General features: G+C 38.1%; 2 protein-coding genes across 9 annotated transcripts; one reads left to right on the forward strand and one right to left on the reverse strand.

Moving 5' to 3' along the window:
- The first annotated feature begins 255 nt into the window (after nucleotides 1–255).
- LOC113727548 (protein BONZAI 3-like) lies at nucleotides 256–13,122 on the forward strand. Of its 4 annotated transcripts, none has more exons than XM_027251777.2 (16): nucleotides 256–872; nucleotides 4,049–4,096; nucleotides 4,796–4,944; nucleotides 5,022–5,070; nucleotides 5,595–5,651; nucleotides 6,611–6,787; nucleotides 6,873–7,007; nucleotides 7,925–7,986; nucleotides 8,153–8,252; nucleotides 8,408–8,522; nucleotides 8,644–8,720; nucleotides 9,089–9,226; nucleotides 10,348–10,512; nucleotides 10,603–10,716; nucleotides 10,808–10,904; nucleotides 12,664–13,122. In XM_027251777.2, the coding sequence occupies exons 1-16, from the start codon at nucleotides 681–683 to the stop codon at nucleotides 12,801–12,803; spliced, it is 1,815 nt and encodes a 604-aa protein (XP_027107578.1). In that variant the 5' UTR covers nucleotides 256–680; the 3' UTR covers nucleotides 12,804–13,122. The 4 variants fall into 4 exon arrangements, with proteins under 4 accessions (XP_027107578.1, XP_071932322.1, XP_071932321.1 ...); XM_072076221.1 differs by having other exon boundaries at nucleotides 677–843; XM_072076220.1 differs by lacking the exon at nucleotides 256–872 and adding an exon at nucleotides 954–1,085.
- Nucleotides 13,123–13,875: 753 nt separating this feature from the next.
- On the reverse strand, nucleotides 13,876–25,045 carry LOC113727551 (cyclin-L1-1-like). Of its 5 annotated transcripts, none has more exons than XR_003457853.2 (10): nucleotides 19,184–19,260; nucleotides 18,631–18,902; nucleotides 18,312–18,393; nucleotides 18,048–18,188; nucleotides 17,733–17,899; nucleotides 15,402–15,672; nucleotides 14,840–15,260; nucleotides 14,699–14,734; nucleotides 14,494–14,612; nucleotides 13,876–14,211 (listed from the first exon to the last, which is right to left on the reverse strand). XR_003457853.2 is itself a non-coding variant. In XM_072076224.1 (10 exons), the coding sequence occupies exons 3-10, from the start codon at nucleotides 18,780–18,782 to the stop codon at nucleotides 14,554–14,556; spliced, it is 1,329 nt and encodes a 442-aa protein (XP_071932325.1). In that variant the 5' UTR covers nucleotides 18,783–18,818; nucleotides 19,184–19,255; nucleotides 24,885–25,045; the 3' UTR covers nucleotides 14,259–14,553. The 5 variants fall into 5 exon arrangements, 4 of the variants coding, with proteins under 4 accessions (XP_071932325.1, XP_071932327.1, XP_071932324.1 ...); XM_072076224.1 differs by lacking the exon at nucleotides 13,876–14,211 and adding an exon at nucleotides 24,885–25,045 and having other exon boundaries at nucleotides 14,259–14,612; nucleotides 18,631–18,818; nucleotides 19,184–19,255; XM_072076226.1 differs by lacking the exon at nucleotides 13,876–14,211 and adding an exon at nucleotides 24,885–25,045 and having other exon boundaries at nucleotides 14,259–14,612; nucleotides 18,631–18,821; nucleotides 19,184–19,255.
- Nucleotides 25,046–25,583: the final 538 nt, after the last annotated feature.

Below are 25,583 nucleotides of genomic sequence, written 5' to 3' on the forward strand. Positions count from 1 at the left end.
TGAAAATCATAACTTATGTATCGTAACACAATAGAAGTTAATCGTCACATTATATTACCTATGATTCATATAGCTAATATTTGACAAATAAATCACTAATAAAAGTTGATTGCCACATTATTTATGATCCGTATGGCCAATATCTGACGGATAAACCACAAAATTTCATAGTGCTTAAGTGCATGGAAAGAAAAAATAAAATAAAATAAAATTGACGTACACTTGGCAACTTCAACATGCTGTGGGATCGAAAATATTCAAATCCCGCATGAATAAATTAGTTAATTAAATCTGCGTCTGGTCTGGTGGGCAGTGACCAAACTTGTTCTTCAAGATTTCGCAAGCGCCAACCGTAATGATTTCTTTCTAGGGTCGAGAGAATGCGTGGAAATACAGAATTGGTCACGAGTCACCGCCTTAAATATAATTAGTTTAAATATTTGAAAACGCAATTGCAAATGTTTCAAAAAAGGGGCAATTGCCCGGAAATTCACTCAATCAACGCGCGAGGGCTAAAAGAACTGACTGGATAATGGGGTTGAGCTCTATATATATCTCAGACGATCGTGATGATTTCTGATTCTTTGATGGGAGTGAAGGGAGGAAGGTAGGGAGGGAGAAAGAAGGAGAGTTACTGGGAAATTGTTTGTCTGTTAGTTTGTTAGACAAGCAGAGAAGCAATGGGGGGATGCTTTTCTGATGTGAAAGGAGGGCAACAAGCTGTCGGAGGAGGCGGAATTGTGGGCCACCCAGGGGCCCAGGGCATCCGTGGTGCTGGAAGCGCCGCCGGGGGCGCCGCCTCTGGGCTCAATGATGCTGTGGAATTTTTCTTCCGGACTAAAGGTGACCAAGCCCTTAGCACGCAACTCGAGGTCTGTCTTGTACAATTAATCTAAAAAAAAAAAAGTGGTCAACATAGGACCAATAAACCAAACCCTTGTTCAGAATTGAATTGTCTCTGTTAAACGTCGTACTTACACGAATTGTTTATGCTGTCTGACTTTTCAAAGTGTCTACAGTATTTATATATTGGTCTTTTATTTTTTTGTTTTCATTTGTTTCTAATATTTGAGTTTTTCTTTATGGTATGCATACTTTGTTTTAGAATTCTTTTCAAGAATTTTGAATTATGCTGACTAGTAAGTAAGGTACACTTTAATTTCAAGGATTCAAGATGAGAAAAAAGATTATAAAAAAAGGGGGTTTCAAGAATGAGTATGATTTTCGAGATACAAGTAAGCACTTGTTAAAAGTGAAGATTCTCGCATTCAATAGACTAATGTGAAAGAGAAAACTAAGATCTAACTGATATTTGAAATGGAAAGTAAGACGGAGGATGATAAGTCGATTATTAGTGAGCTAGAAAATCATGATACAAATTTGAGAGAGAAAGATATGATAGTCATGAGAGTTTACTTTTAACTTTTTTAACTTGTTGAAAGCGAAAAATTTTGTGTGCAATAGACTAATGTGATTAAGGAAATCTATCTGTGGAAAACAACAATGGCCTCCATCAAAGGGCATAGTAAAAAACGTTTGCTGCCCTAATTTAATTCCATTATTGTGTGCTAGTAGGAGGATGCCTTGTGAATGCTCCAACTGAATTGTAGTGCTATAAGTTGATTACTCACTCCATCCTCATCAAATCCTTAGAAGTTTAACTTGAGGTTTATTGGAAGAGTTTACCTTTTGTTTGATTCTGGTGACAAATTGTAAAATATTTTGGTATATTAACTTGTTCCTTAATTGTCTTGAAGAAAGGCCACCAGAACAGGAGTTTCTTTTGTTCTTGTGTGCTGAAAAATCAAGGGTAAACTTAAGTCTTCAACTTCTTTATAAATTGTGCTGAAAACAAAGCTAAAAAGTGGATTAAGATCATAATTGTTGATTTTATACTGCTGTTCAGCCATACATAAGGACAAAAGAAGAATATGGTGTATTCCATATCATGCTAAGTTGTTTTCTTAGTTATGTATTTTGTCAGCAGTATCTTCTTCATATTTGTGCAACCCGACAGTGATTTCTGGTAGTAAATCTGATTTTTGATCTTTTATCATGTTTCAAAAAATTATAGTATTGCCTTTATAAATATGCAAAAATGGAATGGGATGGAATCTGTTGGATTTTCATCTAGAGTACATGAGAATGTAGGAAACTGTTCCCTGTTTATCCTTTAGAGTTAAGGATATTACCGTATGGTGGGATATATGAAGGGTTAATCATATATTGGGCTATATTGGACACTTTCATGTGATAAGTTTACCTGCCGATGGTTCAATTGATATTGACATCTTGTTTTGACATGCATATTACCACCAGCAATTTACTTGTCGACAGTTGAAGTATCACAATAAGTCACCTTCAGTATTCATAATTTAGTTGAGTATGGACTGCTAGTAATTATTGTCATTGCTTCCTTAAATGCAACCAAATATGTTTCTCTTCCTTCCGTAAAATGAAACAAAGGGAGACAAAGGGGTAGTGATTCTTGAGTTTTTATGGTGATTAGAAAATTTGTCAAGAGTACCATGGCGGGCATCCACTTCTCAGCTAAATGCGGCCCATGTTCCGCTGTTGACTTATATGGCATACTTAGGCATTGTTCTAAGGCCTTGTCTGGCACTGTGGATTGGCCTGGAATTGATCAATAATGTATTTTGATCTAAAGTTAGGTTATTCACCTAAAAGGAGTGGATTGTTTAGTCCTGAAAAGATGGTGATTATTTTGACTTTGAAGTTGTCCAACGATTGAAAAGTGTCTTAATCTATAAGAACTAGCATATATCTGGCGAGGAAACATTATAAATCTGATTCCCGATTGGTTAATGCAATTTGAATCCATAAAAATGGTAATTTTGCAAATTATTAATACACAATGCTCTATTTGTACATGTGGTAATCATTGAAAAACTGCTGCCTTAACATCGTTGATACCGACTAATTCTGAATATTTTGTTGGAAATAGGTTTTGCTTTGAATTTGATATGTAAAGTGATATTTAGATCTTGCTATATATGTTGCATACTTTAAATTATTTAGTTATGAAATTTCTAGTACTCATTGAAAAAGGGTAAAAGTCAAGTCACTCTAGATTGACAAAAAGTTTTACAAGTCACTAGAAAATGGAATAGGAATTATCTTTCGCATAACGTTTGGTGAAACTTATCCAGGGTCTTGTTCCTTTTTCCATTCCTGTGAACCATGTGACACTGGAGGTTTTGCTGGAGATGATTATTGGATTTTTGAAATAATGGGTCAATTTAGTTAATTTTCCCCTTCTTAAGCAGTTGCAGAAAGTTATCTCATACTGGATTTCCAGTTGGGCCAATGTCTGTCTTGCTGACAGTAGAAAAAGAATGCTTACCAAAAATATATTCTTGTTTGCACTGGTTTCAGTATGTAGAAATGTATGTCTTGCAGTGGAAACCTTATTTTTTCTGAAGAGACATGCTATTATCATAAAAACTAATATTCCTTAGAAAGTGGCCATAGAACTGATGGTGGTCCTTATGTTGTGGGGCCATAAATCATGCAACGTTGATGACCATCTATCGTACGAAGCGGTTTCTTCCAGCATTATTATCATAAAAGTTGCGTGTTTCTGAAAACTCATCCTTTTTCTAGCATGGTTCAACATTAAAAGTAGTTTTCCTTCGGAAAAGACAGAACATCTACCTTTTATATAATCTGGAAAAGTAGTGCAGTTACTAGTACTTGGTAGTTAAGCAATGGACTCATGAAAAAATTATAGGGGTTTATAATGCATGGGTTTGAAAGGTGACTACAATTTTTAGACTGTTGAAAATACAACAAATTCAGATGATCAATGTATTTTTCTGAATTTGGAATGCGTCTGCTGACAATAGGAAAAATACAACAGTTGGAAGTTGATTTTTGTATAGATTTCTACGCAAACATATCTGAACCAGTTCTCTCTCCATATAAATATCATTCTTGTTTGTATTTAAGTTTTGTTTATAGAAGGATCCTATTTGATTTTGTTGTCCATCACGTAGACTGTGGTTTAACTGAGAGTTTTCACCTGCAGTTATCTTTGTCAGCTTCAAAGTTGCGTGATCGTGATATTTTCTCAAAGGTTCGTACATCATATTGAGTTTGGCCATCTAAATCTCTCTCTCTCTCTTTCTCTGTACATGTGTTTGTCCGTTGTCTGTTTGCATGGTGTACATGTACACATATGTAAATGTATTTCGTTGGTCATCAATTTTCCTCTGGGTCTAAATAATCAAGAGGCCATTATTTGTATACCCACCTAAACTGTAGAGTGACAAGTAATTAGTCTGGTTATACATTTAAATTTGGTCTCATGTTTTATGGATTTCTATGAAAGTCCATTTATTGCTTTGGCTTTTCTGGGTTTAAAATTTGAGACTGACTGTTGAAGATAAAAGAGTTTGGGAAGTTTTCTTATCAAGTACTTCTCTGGCTATGTAAATAGTTTTCCTCGGAAGTTACTGAAACCCGCTCTACTTCTTGTCATGTGGAAGTTTTATAAAATAGGGAAAGAGTCTGGATTTAGGAATTTCAAACTTTGGGATTTTAGAGTTGCAACATTACCATTTTCTCGAGTTAGTTTCAAGATCTTTGTGTTTTCAAGGCCTTCATTTCATTCTGCTCCATCACTAATAAGTCAGTATTTGCAGTCAGCGTTCATACCTTATTGGCATCTTAGCTGGTGCTCTAGTACTGTAATCTTGATTAGTTGGCTGTCAAAATCTTGGTCTTGCAAACTTAAGGATCTTACAAGTGAATGTTGTTTTCTACCTGGCAACAGAGCGATCCAATGGCCGTGGTTTATGCAAAGAAAAGGAATGGAACCCTTGAAGAACTTGGTCGAACAGAAGTGATTATGAATAATCTGGAACCTGCTTGGATTCAAAAAATCAGTGTCAATTATCAATTTGAGATTGCTCAGCCATTGATGTAAGCTTTTGTACAACCTCTTATTTGCTTCCTTTTGTGCTCATAGCATCTTGACTATCTTTTGTCACCCCTTGCAGCTTTCATGTTTATGACATTGATTCGCAATACCACAATTTACCTGTGAAGGTATGCTATGCTGTACTATCTGCTCTTGATGCAGTTCTTCTACAATTTTTTTTTTGGGTTGGGACTCATCATTTACCATATTTGCAATACACAGAGATGATATTTTGTGCTCAATAAATGTCTCGAGTTGTAGTCATTGAACCTTGATTTTTATTTGTTAATTGTTGAGTTAGTTTTTGGATTGTACAGCTACCCCTAAAAGATTGGTAAAGCTAATGATTTTGAAGAAATTATGCAGTTCCGATACTCCACTTACTGTGAGATTTTCACCATACTGAAAAAATGTGGGATTTTTCTGAATCACTGATACTGTTTGATCACTAGTAAAGAACAGAATAGTTCAACTTTTCATCTAATCAATAAGTAGTGTCCAATGCTGTACATCAAGCTTAAGGATTGAACGTGTTTGAATGATGCTTCTTTAGATTGAGATAGCATTTGATTTGGTTCATGAAATTTTGGAGCTTTTAAGCTTCAGATCTGTATGGAAGCTTATGCGAATCTTTGTCGTTGCAAACTTGCAGAACTTGAACTTGAAGGATCAAGATTTTCTTGGTGAAGCTAGTTGTGTTCTCTCTGAGGTGAGTTACTTGCATTTTGTTGACAACTGTAACACATTAGTGTTGCTGCAGACATAGTTAATGTGGTAGTCTATTTTGGGTTGGTGAATTGTGTTAGTACCTGGAAATAAGTGTCTTTTACTGTTGTGCTTGGGAATGATGCAGTCTTTACCCTTCTCCGAGGCAACATTAAGGTGGGTGCCGGGGAATGGGTGGAGTGGCCTGTGTGCACACTATAAGTCATAACTGTTAGAAATTCTCGTAGACTTGATGCTGATTTTGAGTTTTATGCTGAGTTTCTACTTTTGAATTTTTGCCATCCATAGTCTTATTCTAAACTGTTCGGTTCCAAGTTTAAGGATTGGTAATCTATATAGTTGGTAAATTCTCCTTTAAATCTCCATTCTTAATATTTTTTCTGATTAGTCCTATTAGAGACCTCCATTTTTGGAATGTTAGCCATAAGTTAAGATTATGGGGAATTAGCTAGCATAAAAAGTATTGGAAACAAAAGAGATGAAGATTGAAGTATCCACAAATATACACAAAAAGTCTGAAGATAGTAGATTGCATTATTTTCTTGCTTATAATGAAGATAGTAGATTGGATTATTTTCTTGCTTTAATACATTATGAAGTTTTTATCTGTTACTCCAATGTGCCATGTATTAGCGAACTTGAAATGGAGATGGCATTGACTTTTTCTGATAAGAGACATTATGAAATTGAATTGCTTCATCATTTTCGTTGTTGATACAGTCTATAATGTTGGGTTTTTATGGTTCCGGATAGTAGATTGGATTATTTTCTTGATTTTATATGTTATGAAGTCTTTTTATTGTTGCTCCAATGCTTCATATATCAGCAAACTTGAAATGGAGATGGCATTGTCTTTTTCTGATAATGGACGCTATGAAATTGGATTGCTTCATCCTTTTCATTAACGATACAGTCTATAATGTTGAGTTTTTGTGGTTTCAGATTGTTACTAAAAGAAACAGAACTTTGACCTTGAATCTTCACAATCAAGATGGTCATGGCTTGAAAAACTTGGGTACTCTTACTGTCCAAGCAGAAGAAACTGTAGCTTCAAGGAATGCTGTGGAGATGACTTTTCGTTGTTATCATCTTGATAACAAGGATCTGTTTTCTAAAAGTGTATGGATTTTGTAAATATCAATTGTGATGAACTTGAAGCTATTTCAACTTTATTTTTACCTCAACCTTATTTTACTGTTTTCAGGATCCTTTTCTTAGAATCTCTAGGATTGCTGAGAGTGGGGTTTCCATTCCAATTTGCAAGACAGAAGTCATAAACAACAACTTGAATCCAGTCTGGAAACCGCTGTGTCTAACCATGCAACAATACATGAGCAAGGTAGTTTCCTGCTTGCTGTTTGCCGAATCAAGGGTCCGTTTGTTTGCCTATAGAATGTTTTCCCCTAGAAAATATGATTGCTGAAATCATTTTCTTGACAATATTTGATTTTTCCAATATTTTATAATGTGTGGTTGACTTTTGATAATAATTTCCTGACAACTAGTGATATGCCAGTACTATTACCACCACTTTTTAACCACTACCAGCCAAAAGACAATCGAAATTATTTTTGTATGCATTCATAATCATAGAAGGCCCAGGAATGATTCTAAGAAGTATTGAATAAGATATGTACCCAACAAGATGCCACCAATTGATCCAAGCAAATTCAATGCCTTACTGGAGTTCCCTCCCTCAAATCCATGTCATGGATTTCTTTGTCTCCACCTATATGTAAGAAGAGAGAGGAAGAGGAATAAGTAAATGTGTGTTAGAGATGAGAGAGGAAAAGGAAGCGATGAATTAGTGTGTTTGAGAGAGGATGAATAATTAAAGAGGAAGAGCCACTTAGAAGGTAAGCTTTTTGTTTTGGAAGAGGAATTAGTGTTGGTCTGGAAACTTCTTCAGTGAAAGCTTTATGTAATTGTTTTTATCTGATTGGAAAACCTTTTTCTTTCGGGAAAAATTTCCTGACATATCATGCAGCCTAATACCCAAATAAAGGGAAAATATTTCCTGGGAAATGTTTTCCAGCAAAACAAACTTGAGATTAAATAGAGGGAAAAGAAAAATCAGGGAGGAGGTTACAAGAATGATAAATTAGGAAGATATATGAAGCTAGAATTGGAGAAAATGGACCCAGGCTAGATTGGAGAAGTCATAGACACAGGAATAAATGAAGTTACAGCATGGATAACCCCCATATTTAACATTTGCATGCACTCTATATATATTAATAAAGATCTGCATTGCAGGATAACCCGGTGATCATTGAGTGTTTTGATTTCAACAGCAGTGGCAATCATGTCCTCATTGGGTAATTTCACTTTTCTCATTCCACTTTTTTGGTACTCTATTTTATGATTTCTAATGTTCCATTATTTTATCCTCAATGGTTCTGCTTAATGTTCAATGTTCATTTTTCCTCCTTCCACCTGTTCCTCTTGAGTCATAACTATTGACATAACTTCAAATCTTAACAGGAAACTGCAAAAAACAGTGGCAGAGCTGGAACACCTTCACAAAACTAGATCTGGTGTAAATCTTGTTTTACCCCCATCTCATTTGCGGCGAGTTGAAAAGGTTTAATTATCTCCTCTATGCATGAGTTATCGGTGCTTTATGGATCTGTTTCCATTAGCCAATGGATATGACCTTTGTCTTGTGTGTATGTCTCCGTCATACATCATCTGATGCATGTTTTTTATATCCAATCTTCTTGCATTACCTATTTGTAGATTACTGAAGGTCAGCTCTTTGTGGATGGGTATATTGAGAAGCAACTATACAGTTTCCTTGATTACATTTCGAGTGGGTTTGAGCTTAATTTCATGGTTGCAGTTGACTTTACTGGTAAGTAATCTTAAACCCTTTTTGGGCCTTTAACAATTTGGTTATATCTTTCTTATTTGGTCAATCTCCACATATTTCTATTTAAGTATCCTGTTCCTCTTTTAACTTCCATTTTATTCAGCTTCAAATGGAATTCCTCACAATTCAGACTCCTTGCATTATATTGATCCTTCAGGGCACCTGAATGCTTACCAGCAGGTAAAGTTGGTCTTGCCTCTCTCTTAACTTCCTTATACATTTCCGGTCATCTCTTCTGTTGTGCTTTTTAGAATATCTGAAATTTTCTAAATTAACCATATACTTAAAAACTTCACTTGTATTAAGTAGATGGATGATGACATAAATTGGATGTATATATTGGCCATAATTTTCTAGAACTTATTATATTGTTGCCAGGAATTTAATTGGATCAGTTCACAAAGCTAACATAATGCCCTTAGTTTCCTGTGTCTGCATTTATGACTTATCTGGAAGTAGCTGAAAATTTTATGAAATGCAATCCTCTTTTTCTTGTACTTCAGATGTTAAAAGCTTATAGTTGAATTATTAACTGAAAATCATTACAGGCTATAATGGAGGTTGGGGAAGTTATACAGTTTTACGACTCTGATAGACGCTTTCCAGCTTGGGGTTTTGGTGCAAGAACATTTGATGGTTCAGTGTCCCATTGTTTCAACTTGAACGGAATCCCTACTGACTCTGTGGTAGCAATCTCTTTTATAGTTACTATTTATCTGAAAACATCTTGTGCGTTATCCATATCACTTGATTCCATTTGCAGTGCTTCCTGCATTCAGTTATCTTTATCTTGGATTGGCTGATAAGCAACAGAAAATTATTTTATGCTAGCGTTTGATTATTTAGTTTCAAAAGGCCCTCACAATTATGTGATCTTAGATGGTACAATTCACTTTCAAGTTACAAGAGAGACAGATAACTTTGATTGTATTCCTGATGTTCTATTTGATGATGGTCCCATGACCCGCAATCACTTTTTGTAGACACATATTTTGGCTAAGACCAATGATACAGGCCTTAGGAATGGGTTACAGACATTAGTACGTATCTGAAACTCCTTAACAATGATTACTGATGAGCATATTCATGGTTTATTTCTTTTTGACTATCAAAAGATGGATGAGAGATAATGTCTATTATTAAAATGTCAATATATTTTGTCAGCGCAATTTGCTCTCACACAGTGTTGATATTTTGGGGAAGTCATAACCCTGGAACTTTAAATGTTATAAATTTCAGGGTCTAGAATGTTGGTATTATTAGTCGCTTCTTCAGCATATCCACCTATGCCAGGACAAATAAGCTCAAGCAAGAAGTAATATAATTTCTTTTGCCAAATTAATCAAATAAGTTATGAAAGCAGCCGAGGGAATTAAATATTAGTTTAAAAATTCTCCCATGTTATGATGTTTTGCCATTCTAATTTGGGTAACAAAATTCACTTCTCTCTCACATCAATTTCTCCATTGCACGTGAGCTGGAACGTTGGTTAGATTGAAAAAAATGTTTGATTCAAACAGGGACACTAGCAGAGTAAAATTGTAGTAGCTTGAGGATTTTTTTCCCGCTTATTTAAGAGTATCAGAATTAAATGAGATCCCCTATTGCACTTAATCCTTGTCGTTGTATTGTTGGGTATACCACTTAACCAATTGAGAAGTCAAGGAGATGCCATTGAAATTGACTATATTTATGCCAACTTTGCATATGTTTTGTCCATCTATTAATATTAAAACATGAATTTTTTGTTAATTAAATTTTGAATTCTGTGACAGTGGTTTCATTTGATTGGTATTCTTTATTGTAGGTTACTGGTATAGAAGGCATTATGGCTGCTTATTCAAGTACGCTGTATAATGTCACCCTTTCTGGGCCCACATTGTTTGGTCCAGTTATTAACAAGGCTGCAGAAATTGCTGGTGGCTCCCTCTCTGTCAACCAGAACAAGTATTTCATCTTGCTAATTATAACGGTATGCAAAGTAAATACTTGAATTTTATTGTCTTTGCAGCGTATTTTTACTCTTTGCTCCTGAAATCTGGCAAATTTTGCTTTCTTGTAGGATGGAGTCGTAAGTGACATCCAAGAAACTAAAAATGCTTTGGTCAGGGCATCTGACCTGCCACTTTCCATCCTTATTGTTGGAGTTGGCGGAGCAGATTTTACGCAAATGGAGGTACATTCTTACTGTAATAATTTTATAACTTTTTTAGCTGGAATTTGACTAGGTCCATGTAACGAGTTTGCATGTGAAAAACATTTGGCAGGTCCTTGATGCTGATGATGGACACCGATTAGAGAGTTCAACTGGAAGGGTAGCTACCCGCGACATAGTTCAGTTTGTTCCTATGCGTGAAGTACACCGTAAGTGCTTGTTCACTTGCTTTATATTAGGATATGGTTCTTTTCTAATAGAAAGACCACTTGTTATGTAAATATACCTATTCTTCTTCTGGCGGTAATTTTAGTGGTTATTTTGCATCTTTTGGTAGGTATTCAACACCTTGAATTTCTAGCTTTTATATTAACAATTTAGTTGACATAGGACAATTGCGATGGAACTAGAACTACCCTATTACAAGATATCTTGTTATTGCCTGTTATAACTGGCCAAGCTTTTATAGGCATCTAGTCACTTGGCTGTTGTTAATTAGCTCGTGGATTTCATTTCATTGAATGTTGAACCTTTTACTCTGCATGGTTCCTTTCTTCAGTTACTGTGTTTTTCGCTTCAGTTTTTTTTGGGTTTGGGGGGGGGGGAGGTTGGCGGTGTTTGTGACAGCCTATCAATAGACTGTGAACTGTTGGTGTGATCCAAGTCTCCAGATTGTGAGAAACGAGTTATCTTTTACTCGCTTTCAGTATTTAGTTAGTGGATTCAAAAGGCACTAAGATCTTGAACTTGGTGGAGAATTTTGTAGTTGGATTTGGTGGAGACTTTTGTAGTTGGATCATGCTCAAGTTGTTTAAGCTAATTGAAGTGGTACGGTTTATAAGTGCTTTACTTAAGACACTGAGAACTTATTAAGAAACGAGATGCATGGTAGCAAAGGAAAGTTATAACCATCTTGAGGCTATACTTGGTCCTTAGTCTGAAGTTCTGGTTTTGGCTTGATAAATGGATTGGATGCAAGATGAGTTAAGATTGAATATGGGTTCTGATGCCTGAAGACTGACTGAAAAGTATATGTACACTAAGAGGAATAAAGGATATTGAAAGAGGCACAATATTTTTGGTACTTGGAGAACTTGAATCATTTCACAAATTAATCATTTTCGTACTGTGTCTAGTACTTACAGTGAAACTATTCTAATTCTCCATTCTCATTGTCTGCAGAAGTAATTCTAACCTTTGAAATGTTAACGACTACCGTGTAATATATGATCACAGATTTATTCAAAGTTACTAGTAGAATCTTGACCAATAATTAAGTTGTTGGACTAAATACCTAATTGCAATTATTGCCTTAAATACTTACTAAACACAATGCGATCAGGAGTGTAAACTATGGTCGCGACTATAGTTATAGGTGCCTTGAAGGTTTTGTTGTAAAATCCAATCCCCTTGATTAGTTCCATTGCCCTCTTCAAGTTCTTGAACATCTTTAAGGAACCTTCTCTGAAGCTAGAGCCTGTTTTTGAAGATTCTTCTCTTATTTACTCTTCCTGGACCTCTGACTGGTTCACAGTTGGCATTGCATTGACTGTCATCACTAACCATGAAGCTATTTAAATTTCTATTTATGAAATTATATATTAAGTAGAAGACAGGCTGTAGAAATAATCAACTTCCAGCAAGATTGTCTCGTGTCATGAATGGATTTTTGGTAGTTAAGTTGCTAAGTGTTAATGAGAATTACAACCAACGTTAATATAAATTGTGTGGAAGATCTTGGAGATGGACCGGTGGAGTGCATGTTGTTTAAAATGGCAAATGCAATGCTTTTATAGAGCAGCATAGGTCTCTGATTAAATTCTCCTTTAAGAAGTTACTTTTAAGTTGTTGGCAGCTTCAGCACAATTTAAAATCTCTTTGCTTGTCAATCTTTCCTTGTGTTTTTCCCCCCTTCACTTGCTTTCCTCTACCTAATGTATGACCTGATATTTGGCTAACTTTGTGAAGGTGGAGAGATATCAGTTGTTCAGGCTCTCCTGGAAGAACTACCTGGACAGTTCCTGAGTTACATGCGTAGCAGGGATATCAAACCTCACTTTCCTGATATTGTTCATGCTTCAGGCCAGGGAACCCTTTATGGGGTTTGAACTATTAAAATGCTCAAAAGTTGCTTAACATGTAATCTTCTAGGATTTTAATCTAACAGAAATTTCAGAATGTAAATATCTAGGGAGAAATAGCAGAGCAAAAATAGATGTTTTTTTCGGAGGCAGAAATATGTCAATTCTTTGATTCTGTTGGTCTTCCTCAAGTACATATGAGTAGGTAGTAGAGTATGGATGTCTGTCCCCATCTAAATTTGTTTTCAAGCAAGTGCAATGTCTTATAGCACAAACCTTTCTACATTGCTTATTGGTTTTGAGACATGAATATAACATGTAAAGAACTTAAAATGCTGCTGGGAAAGGAGTTTGCAAGTTGAGCCCTGGAGCTAGATCATTATCCTGCATGGTGTCTTCGTCAGAACCTGATTCCTGATATGCTTTGGTCTAGGTACCTATCTGTTGTCATTCACTTTAATTTGAGGACACAGGTATTATCCCAATAAGATCAGAAGAGAGAGGTTTTTTAGCGTGAACTTCGCTGGATCATTGATGTCTGCCATGCTATCTGTTCTACCATTTTAAAGGATCACAGAGACACTTGAACAAACGGATAACAGTAGATGAACATTACATCAATATTTTCTGCATTTCTAGGGGTTGGGATGATGCAAGAGGGCAGGAAATGTAATTTCTGGTGTGTGTGTGTGTGTTTTTTTTTCGTTCTGTTTGCAGCATGAACTATCTTTCCAAGTTAATTAAAATTATGCAATGTTTTCCCTTAGAAATAAGACTTATGGAATATGTTCACAGATTCTTCTCCGATCGAGTTGTTAACGCAAGGATGATAGCAAAATGATCATCGAAAGTAAGATCCAAAATACCTAATTGGATGACATTACCAAACTTTTCAGGCATCTTCTTTCTGGCGTTTCCGAACTTCTGCACTGCAGAAAGTAACTGATAGTTTAGAGATAGAGACTACCACAAATTCGTACGTTAATTGCTGCTGAACATTTTGCTAAGTCGTTGGTTGAATCTGGAACACGAAACAACTCGATACAGTGTAAATGTTTTGCAGATTCATTCCACCTTAGATGGTAGACATGCTATACGATTTGCTGACCAAAGTACCGTAGTTGATGTCTTTTACTGCTGCTAATCAATTCTTCGAAAACATAAATGTCTTGAAAACAATGTGAAGTATGAAGTAGGGTTTTTCCCAATGATATTTGTAAAACAAGTTTCCGATAAAATTGAGCCCAATCGAAACAATGAACGGAAAGTGATAAAATACTTTTTGCCTTTTCTTTTTGGTATTTGCTTGGACCTGCAGAGTCCTAAACTGCACTTCCTGGTTTAGCCAAAAAGAATAAACACTGTCCTGGCAATATGATGTTGATATGCGGTCGATTAAGGAATTGAATTTTCACACTTTCCTCGTGGATTTTCTCTGTAACAAGGAAAAGCATTTGCAGATCAATATGGGTGACGGCAATATTCTCAAATATGCGGCTCAGTTGAATCAGATCATATTTAATATAGTTTGCAGTAATATCTTAAATCTCTAGTCCAAACAAGCCAAATTCTGAACTTGTAATCTGAAATTGTTCATTGTGAGACATTTTACCCCCCTCCTCCCCCCGTGACAAAGATTACAGTGACCATTTTAAGTTTCCCTATGCAAGAAAAGTCAGCTCTTTACATTCTTTTTGCCGTTCAGGCATCAACAAACCTGATACTGCAGAATTCAGTAACAGAAATGCAGCTCGCATCACAATGCAGCATAATCCTATCAATGATGCCTGCGGCGATCCTTCTCCCTCGATGAATAAGAACTGTGGTACTCGCGATCTACAACAGATGAAACGTAACTCAAAAAAGGTCTATTATAGCAACAGTTTGCCCAAGAAAAATCATCAGATAACTGATTTACTTACCTCGAGAAGAGTGATGTTTCGATTTCTCCCCATGCCCTGAAGTGTGAGCGAAAAATATCAAATGACGAGTCGTTCATTTTCACTAAGACAGAAAAGTTGCAAAGAGCTTGCGAATCTGCAAATATACTAAAACATACTTACCTTTGTCCCTTGAGCGATGACTCCTGTCCTTAATTTTATCCCTGTCTCTCTCATTGTCCTGTCTTTCCCTTTCTCTTTCCCGTTCCCGTTCTCGTTCCCGATCAGATTCCCTTCCCCTATCACGGTCCCGGGATTTCACTCTCTCCTTCTCCTTGCTGCGATCCCTGTCCCTTTCATTCTTGTCCCTTTCCTCGCTTGCCTCTGTTTTATGCTCAGACATTGATTTTGAAAGAGGTTCTTCTCTTGAGTCTCCATCGGTAGGCAAGCTTCTAGATTCTCCATCACTTTTCTTCGAGTCGTTTAATTTGTCTGAAGCAGCTTTGGATTGTGCATCCTTGCCTGATTCTTGATTGGCTCCAGTAGATGTCCCCCTGGGGCTGGTATTATTATCATTTGCAGGTGGGACACTCAAGGATCCTTCCTGCATTTAACAAAGAATAAATCAATTCATACATTTATAATGCTACACGATACACATTTGACCGATTGAACCACAGTAAAAACTAAAATTTAAAAACACCAAACATGCATGCCTAAGCATAGCAAAACAGAGAAAACTAACCCTTGGTGGCTGAGGCGATAAATCCCATGATTTGTTAGATGTTGTAAATGACCCTCCATCCTTGCATACAGGAATGTACTGTGCCTTGGGAAGGCTATACAAGTGGGCAAGTACTCTGCAAACCTCATCTATCCCAGATTTGTCTGCATCAAATGCCTTCCACCAAGGAGGATTCTCAGGTAGGGGTACCTGAAACCTACGAGCTGCTGCATAAACAACTCCACAAGCCACGACTTCACTTTTGAATCTCACACACAAAGTAGTTCGCAAGCTGCTCAAAGATGCATAAGCAATGCAGGAAACTATCAGAAGAGAAAGATGCACAGAAAACCATGAAGTCATATCCCATACAAAGCAAGTGAACCCAACTTCTAGTTCTTTAGAAAGTAAATAGAATACTGAGATAAATTCAATATTCACTATTCAACCAAGACATCAAGCTTTTAAATTTTCATAAGGAAATGCAATAGCTAAAAGTGGTGCTAGAAAATGGCAAATGTCATCAAGGCAATTGATGTAAACTTCTGAATACCATTGAATTTATATTCCTTAGTGAAAATTTCTGAATCCTTGCTAGCACACTTGAATGTAGAACTTGGAAATATTGCAGTTATTTGGGCCAAATCTGTCTTATCTTACAGCTTGATACCTATCCCAACCCAATTTATGTATGCAAGGACCAAATATGTCTTAAAGTCTCTCAAAGTCCTAGACCACGTCCAGGTCCAAGATAAGGCTCAGGTTTCAAGCCCATATCCATGCCCACGAGACATTTATTGCTGATACTCACAAATATCTGATATAATGTTTGACAAAGTTCAACTTAATGACTGATAAAACCCCATAACTAATAATGAGATGAATGAGAAACTCATGTCACCTTAAACTAGATATCTCTGTAAAATTTTAATAAATCTGCAGGAGAAGACGGTTTGAGATCTGCCTGCAATAGAGGTTGTCTTAAAAGATGTTGAAGCACCTAATTCCTGAACTGGTCTTTTGCTATTATCTTTAAGTGATATCCCATCAGTAGGTCATTTAACTTACCCTTCTACTTCTGTCACTGACACATCTTTTGAGCGCTGTTCTAGTCTTTTTCCTCCTTATGCTGTGGTAAGTACTTAAGCTTTCTACATTATATTATCCAAAATCTTCTACAGCTAGATGGCGGCCCTAGTGAAAAACAACATATAATAATTCCTGCAGAGAAATTCCAAAATTACTCAAACCCCCCTATTTGTGCTTCCAAGTTTCACCCCCCCCCAACCCTCCATTGATTTGTTCATCCTTTGTTTATTTTACAAAATCTACATCATCTATCCCATGTGCTGCATCCCAGATCTACAAGCAGAAACAAATGAAAATTCAGTAATTAAATGTCAATCTTAAACTTTAAGAACTAAAGTTTTACTTGCCGCATGAATTTCTTAATTGCAGATTTACTGGCCAATTGAGAAACACAGAAAATCCAAGTGCTTGACATAAAGGTCACATGAACAAGCATATTGGAGACCAAAACTACCATACTTTAGCAACAACTCAACTGTACGAGGGAAGACATCAACTTAATCACTTCCTTTCTCAATAAAATGTACTGTGCAAAGAATCTGTTCATCAAGAGGAAAATGTTGTTTTTCGAAAGCTGAAAAATTCAAGCTCTAGTCTTGGAATCACTCTTTCAAATTCCCTGCATCTAAGAATGAAATGACAAAAGACATACTCGCAAAAAGCTTGATGTTTAGCTCCATTGATAAAGATCAAACATGTTTCCAAATATGAAGACCCCCCTTATGTTCAATATGAAGCTATAGCTTAATGCTTTTCTGAGATTAGAGATAATTCTTTTTTGCTATTATTTCTATTGACACTTTCAGGTTTAGAGAATGAATACTATACACATTGAAACACTTCTGCATTTTTTAAGTTCATGAAGCTTGCAAGATCAGAAAATTGCACACCTCCTAAGACTATAGTTCAGTTAAAATTCAGAAGACCATGTGGCAACAAACACACACACACACACACAAAATGGCAGAGCTGAATGTTTCTAAGAATTCAGAGACATCCAAGCTATTGGAAAAAGCATCTAGTTGGTATCAAAATCGTCGTTAAGGGATGTAAGTGGGCTAATGAGCTGCCAAATTTTGTCATTTTGCTACACTAAATTATAAAAGTCACCACCTTCAAATTTCAACCAACAACACAGCATATCAGTGCATTAGGTAACCCTTTTTTTCAACATTGGTTAGACTTGTCTTGAATTACGAAGTAGATTGGCCTTACAAAGTAATACCAGTTAGCAACAGGAATTAATTTCAGGTTGATCTTTACCTATCATTTGCCAGATTCCAAGCTTCTTGACTCAGTTCAGGTGTTTCAAGCACCCGTAGGTAATTCGATATGAATTTGTGTGGATGCTCCACGTGGCAGATGAAGCCCATCTCCTTCAAAAGATGTCTTTCTGTTCTAACCAAATCTGCCTTCAACTCCACATATTTCTGTCCTCCATAAAAGAAAAAAAGAGACCCAAGAAAGTATGAATAAGAAAGGGAACTTTGTTTAATGGACATCACCAATATCCTTAAAGATGAGTCAAATTCACAATCACCATGTAAAAGAACTAATTAGTCAAAAAAGTGTTCTAACCTTCAAAGACGTATCCAGATGCTCAATTGGCAGGTTCTCCCTTCTACATTCCATACGATGAAAAACAACAAGGACTTGTCTCGCTTTCCTAGGGCTTTCCTCAAGCTTTGAAGCAAGCCAGACGCAGCTCGCAGCAACCCTCTGACAATTCACAAATAAAGCCATTGTATCATCATAAACAAACATTGCTGCCCATCTAGATAAACTTAAGAAAGTAAAATATGAAGAACCGAAGTTGGATGGGATAAGAAGAAGGAAAAATACCTTCACGTTGAAACGAGCAAATGATTTTTTACAATAAAACCGGTGGAATAAAACTTGGCCAGTTGCCATGACAGCCTGAGGTCTGGAAACAACCAAATGAAGGAAAACCAAAAATCCAAAAGCAACAAGAAAGAACCTCAAAAAAAAAAAAAACTTTATCAGAACCAAGAATTTTCCAAAAACTATATCTAGGAGATCCATAGTAGTTTACCATCCACATTCTCATATTTGAACAGAACCAAATAAAAGCAGCATAGCATTAAAATGAATTAAAACTGAAAGAAAAAAGATAAAAAAAAAAGAGGCAAAGAAAGGATACAATCTGAGCAAAATCCCGCTCTCCTGGATGAGATCACAACCATAGATTCGTAATGTAGTTTCGGTAGCTATATCGATCCCATCCTTCCTAGAAGGCAAATTTTCTAGTTGCTCATCAGTTAAGTAAAATGTGTCGATGGCTGTGTAAATCATGGCTGATCAACACCTTCAGGAAAAACCCTTAACAACCTGCTGCAGCGAACCCAATTGAATGCTTCATATTTCAATCATAAACTATTCTCTCTAGTAAAGAACCAACATTTCCATCGACCCCTACACAAAAGTACTTGTATATATCAACCATGAAATCGACTTCTGGTCCCACCCCTACAAAATTGGCAATCCTACACTACTCCAAAAAGTTAATCAAAATGCAATAATTCAACAAATTAACTAAATTAAGCATACCCAACTTCCTACTTAATTAAGCAATAACTCTAAAAAATAATCAAAAAGCAATAATTCAACAAATTCATTAAATTAAGCATATCCTAGATAACTGAAAAGAAAATTTTAAAAAATTAAAAAAAAGGAGAGGAAGAGATGAAAGTTACTAGTAAGCAAACTGGAACGGCCGCGGAGGAGTGGAACCAGTGGCCACGTTAATACGAGAAGAACGACGTCGGATGGGTGTCATGGAGTGCAGAAGTCTTTCCAGTTCAGCTTAAAGAAAGGTGAAGGCGTGGTCTACGGCAAAAGGATGGCGCGATTGATCAAACCGAAGAAAGGGAAGGCGTGATTCAGGAAACACGTTTTTCTTGGCTCCAAACAGAATTATGCTTCTGTTATGAACAAGTGGGACGGATCATTCTAGAATCCACCTGGCCTCAGCTCATTGGTTAGTTTAGAAGTTAGTTAGCCGGGAAAACCATAAAAGCAGAAGAAATCTTAGTGATAGGTAGCATTTTGTCATTTGTCCAATTACTTGTAAAGAAAGATTGGCTCTGCCAATCTCCCTCCCTCCCTCTCACGTTTCATTCCTTCACTCTTTTCCCCCTTCTATCTCTGAATCCATTGTTTCCAGTCTGTATTCATTCATATTAAGAAATTGAATTACCAAATCATTTTCAATACCAATTCTACTCCATTTCTATTGAGCAATAGTTTACTGCTTTCTGCAACAAATCTGTCACCATTGCCTCCAACTGGTTCTGTACCATTACAGTGGTATCAGAGCTCAGCTACGAGCCATTGGGATGGCTAAGTCACAAGATGAAGCATTGAAGAAGGATCTGTCTGAGCTAGGAAGTGTGGTCAAGGTACTAGAACACAGGCAAGAAGGTACGGAAAGGACCCTCAAAAATCTGGACCAAAAGTATGAGAGCATGATGTCTATGATGGCTCAGATGATGGCCAAGTTGAATGGCAAGGATAAGGATACAGAAAGTAGCAGTTCGATAGTAGGCCCCAGGAAAGGAGAAACACAAGGGGAAGGTCAGGGCAGATCAGATTGGAAGGAGAGCAGATCTTACACCAGGGTGCCTAAGATGGAGCTGCCTAACTTTACAGGAGATAATCCAAGGGAGTGGATCCGCAAAGCTAACAAGTATTTTAAGATCAATGGAGTGGAAGAAAACATGAAGTCTGAGATTGCTGAGCTGTACCTAAGAGACAGGGCTGATACCTGGTTCCATGGAGTATTCAGTGGCAGGGGAGTCATTCCATGGGCTGAATTTGCCACTGCATTATGTGCGAGATTTGGTGAAGGCACGCCAGAGGAGGCCATTGAAGAATTCAACAAACTCAATCAGGAGGGATCTGTTGCTGACTACCTGGAAAAGTTTGAGCTGCTCAAAGCACTGGTAATGCCTTCACTCCCTCATTTGGCTGACTCTTACTATAAAACATGTTTTCTAAGTGGCTTGAAGGAAGAAATAGTTAACATGGTAAAAATGGCCAAGCCCCTAACTCTGGCTGATGCAATAGAAGCAGCTAAGTTACAAGAAAAAAATTTAAAAGCCATGCAGAAAATACATAAAGGCCTACCCAGCACTATTCATACACACAAAGCCCCATTCCACACCCCAAGCCATAACCAGGGGAGCTCTGCTGCTCCCAGAACGTCAGACAAACACCCCATCAAAAACCATAAATATCCAAACAGCAACCAGAACCAATTCAGGAGGATCACCCCTAGTGAGTACAACCTCAGAAGAGAGAAGGGACTATGCTATAAGTGTGCTGAACCCTACACACTTGGCCATGTGTGTAAGCAATCCCACATTCACTTTTTGCTAGTCACTGATGAAAAGGGGGACTCTGCATCCACTGAGGAGGAAAAGGAGACTGACCCTGAAGTATTCTGTGACTGCATTGAGGGTCGACTGGAGGATGAACACATAGAGGTTTCTGTGCATGCATTGGCTGGGGGTGGGGAGCATAGAACAATTAAACTGAGGGGGACCATAAAAGGGAGAACTGTCACTGCATTGATTGACAGTGGAAGTACTCACTGTTTTTTGGATGAACAACTGGCCAAAAGCCTAGGCCTAATCAGCAGTGGACCCTCCCTAATGGTCAGGGTAGCTAATGGAGAGAAGATTCAGTCCAGGGGCCTAGTTAAGCCAGTGGTCTGGAAAATGCAGGGATATGAGTTTCAACACCAGTTCAATACCTTGAAGTTGGGGGGTTGTGATATGGTATTAGGGGTAGACTGGCTGGCCAGGTTCAGTCCCATGGAATTTGACTTCCAAGGGCTGAGGGTGAGGTTCAAAAAAGGGAAACAACAAGTGGAGTTGAAGGGGGAGGGTCACCAGGTGCAATTAAAGCTGATAAAAGGTAGTAGACTGCACAAGTGGGCTAGGAAACAAACCTATGGGATCCTGGCTCAGTTAAAAGCAGTAACTGAGGAGGTACCAGAAACTGAAGCCATACCCCCAGAAATGGGGAGGGTACTGCAGGAGTTTGAGGATGTGTTCAGGGAACCTCAGGGACTACCCCCTGAAAGGAGTCATGACCATTCTATCACCTTGAAAGAGGGATCCAAGCCCTTCCAGATAAGACCTTACAGATGCCCCTACGTCCAGAAGTCTGAAATTGAGAAACTAGTGCAGGAGATGCTGGGAAATGGCATCATCCAGCTTAGTAACAGCCCCTTTGCATCCCCTGTACTACTAGTTAAAAAGAAGGATGGCACCTGGAGGTTTTGTGTAGACTATAGACAATTGAATGAGCTTACAGTGAAGAGCAAATACCCAATACCCCTTATTGATGAGCTCCTGGATGAGTTGAATGGATCCAGGTACTTCACCAAGATTGACCTGAGAGCAGGGTACTTCCAAATCAGGGTCAAGACTGAAGACATACCCAAGACTGCATTCAGAACCCATCAGGGACTCTATGAGTTCAAGGTGATGCCATTTGGGCTAACCAATGGCCCTGCTACTTTCCAAGGCTTAATGAATCATGTGTTCCAAAAACAGCTGAGGAAATCAGTACTGGTATTTTTTGATGACATCTTAATATATAGCTCAAGTTTACAGGAGCATCTGAAGCATGTGGCAGAGGTTCTGGATATCCTCAGGAGGCACCAGCTGTACGCCAAAAGGAGCAAATGTGCTTTTGCTCAGGCACAGGTGGAGTACTTGGGGCACATCATCACAGAGGAGGGGGTGAAGGCTGACCCTGGGAAGATAGAGGGAATGGTGAAATGGCCTAGACCAGAGAATGTTAAACAACTGAGGGGATTCCTAGGCCTAACTGGATATTATAGGAGGTTTGTCAAGGGGTATGGCAGCATAGCCAAGCCTTTGACTGCACTGCTCAAGAAGGACAGCTTCCAGTGGGGAGGAGAAGCTGAGGAAGCTTTTCAGAAGCTCAAAGGGGCCATGAGTGACACTCCTGTTCTGGCCTTACCTGATTTCAACCAACCTTTTGTGGTAGAGACTGATGCCTGCTACAAGGGCATAGGGGCAGTCCTCATGCAGAACAAGAGACCAATAGCTTACATCAGTCAGGGGTTGGGACCAAAGAATATGGGGTTATCCATCTACGAGAAGGAGCTACTGGCTCTTGTCACAGCAGTCACCAAGTGGAGACACTATTTGGAGGGTCAACACTTCATCATCAACACAGATCATCAGAGTTTGAAGTACCTATTAGAGCAAAGAATTACCACCCCCCTGCAGCAAAAATGGCTAACTAAACTCATGGGGCTGAGCTATGAGATCCACTACAGGAAGGGTAAAGAGAATGTAGTGGCAGATGCTTTGTCTAGGAGAGGTGATCAAGGAATGGACTGTACTGCAATATCAACTGTAGTGCCAGAATGGATCAAAGAAGTGATTAGCAGCTACCAAGGGGATGATTGGGCACAAGATAGCATCAGGGAGGTGTTGCTGAAACCAGATCAAGTCCCTAACCTCAGCTACCATAATGATGTTCTGAAGTTCAAAGGAAGAATAGCTGTGGGATCTGGGGGAGAGATAAGAAAGAAACTGATCAGCACTCTACATGGCTCACAGTTAGGGGGACATTCTGGCATACAAGCTAGCTTTCTGAGGGCTAAACAGCTGTTCTACTGGCCAGGTATGCACAGGGACATTAAGACAGCTATTTTGGAATGTGATGTCTGCAAGAAATGTAAGGATGAGCATGTGTCATATCCAGGGTTACTGCAGCCACTGCCAGTCCCACAGTCTCCCTGGAGCCATGTCACCATGGATTTCATTGAAGGGTTACCTAACTCAGAGGGAAAAGACACCATCATGGTAGTAGTAGATAGGTACACCAAGTATGCTCACTTCCTGAGTATATCGCACCCCTTTGATGCCCCAAAAATTGCTAGAATATTCTTGGATGGGATAGTCAGGTTACATGGAATACCCCAAAGCATGCTATCAGACAGGGATAGAATCTTCACCAGTCTGTTTTGGAGTGAGATATTTACACTACTGGGAGCTACACTGGACCTCAGCACAGCTTATCACCCACAATCTGATGGCCAGACAGAAAGAGTGAATCAGGTACTGGAAATGTACCTCAGATGTTTCTCCCATCTAGAACCAAAGAAGTGGAACCACTGGTTGGCCATGGCAGAATGGTGGTATAATACCAGTCACCACACAGCTATTCAAATGACACCCTTTGAAGCTCTGTATGGGCAGGCGCCTCCACAGATGGCCCTGGGACCCTACACTCAGGCCAAGGTGGCTGTAGTTGGAGACTATCTAAGGGAAAGGCATAAGGTCGACATTGCACTAAAACAGAATCTAGCACAGGCTCAGGAAAGGATGAAAAGGTATGCAGATGAAAGGAGGAGTGAAAGGAGATTTGAAATTGGAGACTGGGTATACTTAAGACTACAACCTTACAGGCAAAATTCTGTAGCTATGAGGAGCAACACCAAGCTATCAGCACGTTACTATGGGCCCTTTGAAGTAATAAAAAAGATTGGAGAGGTTGCTTACATGCTGAAGCTGCCAACAGGGTCCAAAATACATCCTGTTTTTCATGTCTCACTACTGAAGAAAAAAGTTGGAGAACAGACTACACCTATTTTACAGCTACCGGAAGTCGATGGAAAAGGGCACTTGAGGGTAGAGCCCGTAGCAGTGCTGGATAGGAGAATAGTCAAGAAAGGGAATGCTGCTGCAGTACAATGGCTGATTCACTGGTGGGGAACAGATCCAGCAGAGGCAACATGGGAATTCGCAGAGGATATTGAGAAGCAGTTTCCCCAGTTTCAATCTTGAGGACAAGATATTTGTGAAGGAGGGGGTACTGTCATGGAGTGCAGAAGTCTTTCCAGTTCAGCTTAAAGAAAGGTGAAGGCGTGGTCTACGGCAAAAGGATGGCGCGATTGATCAAACCGAAGAAAGGGAAGGCGTGATTCAGGAAACACGTTTTTCTTGGCTCCAAACAGAATTATGCTTCTGTTATGAACAAGTGGGACGGATCATTCTAGAATCCACCTGGCCTCAGCTCATTGGTTAGTTTAGAAGTTAGTTAGCCGGGAAAACCATAAAAGCAGAAGAAATCTTAGTGATAGGTAGCATTTTGTCATTTGTCCAATTACTTGTAAAGAAAGATTGGCTCTGCCAATCTCCCTCCCTCCCTCTCACGTTTCATTCCTTCACTCTTTTCCCCCTTCTATCTCTGAATCCATTGTTTCCAGTCTGTATTCATTCATATTAAGAAATTGAATTACCAAATCATTTTCAATACCAATTCTACTCCATTTCTATTGAGCAATAGTTTACTGCTTTCTGCAACAAATCTGTCACCATTGCCTCCAACTGGTTCTGTACCATTACAATGGGACACTTGGAGAAGAGGGGTTTCTGGTGCCGTCGAGGGATTTAGAAATTTTGGAGCATCGGACATTGAAACCGTTTTCTTCTTGTTTCAGACCGGCCACAGACTACCCGGCCATCCAACTATTAGGCAAACCAACCCGACCCGTGTAAGGGAAAAAAAAATTAATATGTACACGTGTAGTTTTGACTTTGAGGGGGGAAAAGAAAGCTAGATATCCACTTATTAGTGCATTTTGTGGAGAATTCTTTCTTGTATTAGTAGAGTTCATATTGATCTAGGCCATTTGAACATGAATTTTTAAATTGATAAGATATTTTGTGACTATTTAAAAAAAAATTGCCAAAGGAAGAATATGTAGAAAGGTAGGTAAGCAATTGATTGTGTATTAATAGATTATTTGCAAAACAAAATTAACTAATATAGCAAAAGAGTAAGAATATAGAGGTAGAGACCAAAGAGTGCAAACCTTTCTATATGGTATGGATAAAATTAATTATAAAATATAGAGTAAATTGTTTAGTCGACCCTAAACTATTACTTTTGTACACTTTTGGTTTCTAAACTATAATATACAACTTCTAAATGTTTAAATATGGGTGTAAACAAATATAATCAAATCGAACACCTTAGTGTTCAAACTTTTTTTATTATTTTAACGAGTTTGAAATTTTGTTCAAATTTGGCTTGTTTATTTAC

This window comes from Coffea arabica, chromosome 2c, assembly GCF_036785885.1.
Source record: "Coffea arabica cultivar ET-39 chromosome 2c, Coffea Arabica ET-39 HiFi, whole genome shotgun sequence".
Taxonomy (NCBI): domain Eukaryota; kingdom Viridiplantae; phylum Streptophyta; class Magnoliopsida; order Gentianales; family Rubiaceae; genus Coffea; species Coffea arabica.

Excerpts from the sequence above, each read along its gene's own strand:
- LOC113727551 (XM_072076224.1), bottom strand. The coding sequence starts at position 18,782 with ATGATTTACACAGCCATCGACACATTTTACTTAACTGATGAGCAACTA. Across the intron at positions 15,673-17,732 it reads TGGAATCTGGCAAATGATAG|CTTGCGAACTACTTTGTGTG; the intron begins GTAAAGATCAAC and ends ATCTTTGAGCAG. Across the intron at positions 14,735-14,839 it reads TCATCGCTCAAGGGACAAAG|GGCATGGGGAGAAATCGAAA; the intron begins GTAAGTATGTTT and ends CTCACACTTCAG.
- LOC113727548 (XM_027251777.2), top strand. The coding sequence starts at position 681 with ATGGGGGGATGCTTTTCTGATGTGAAAGGAGGGCAACAAGCTGTCGGA. Across the intron at positions 7,987-8,152 it reads GGCAATCATGTCCTCATTGG|GAAACTGCAAAAAACAGTGG; the intron begins GTAATTTCACTT and ends AAATCTTAACAG. Across the intron at positions 8,253-8,407 it reads ATTTGCGGCGAGTTGAAAAG|ATTACTGAAGGTCAGCTCTT; the intron begins GTTTAATTATCT and ends ACCTATTTGTAG.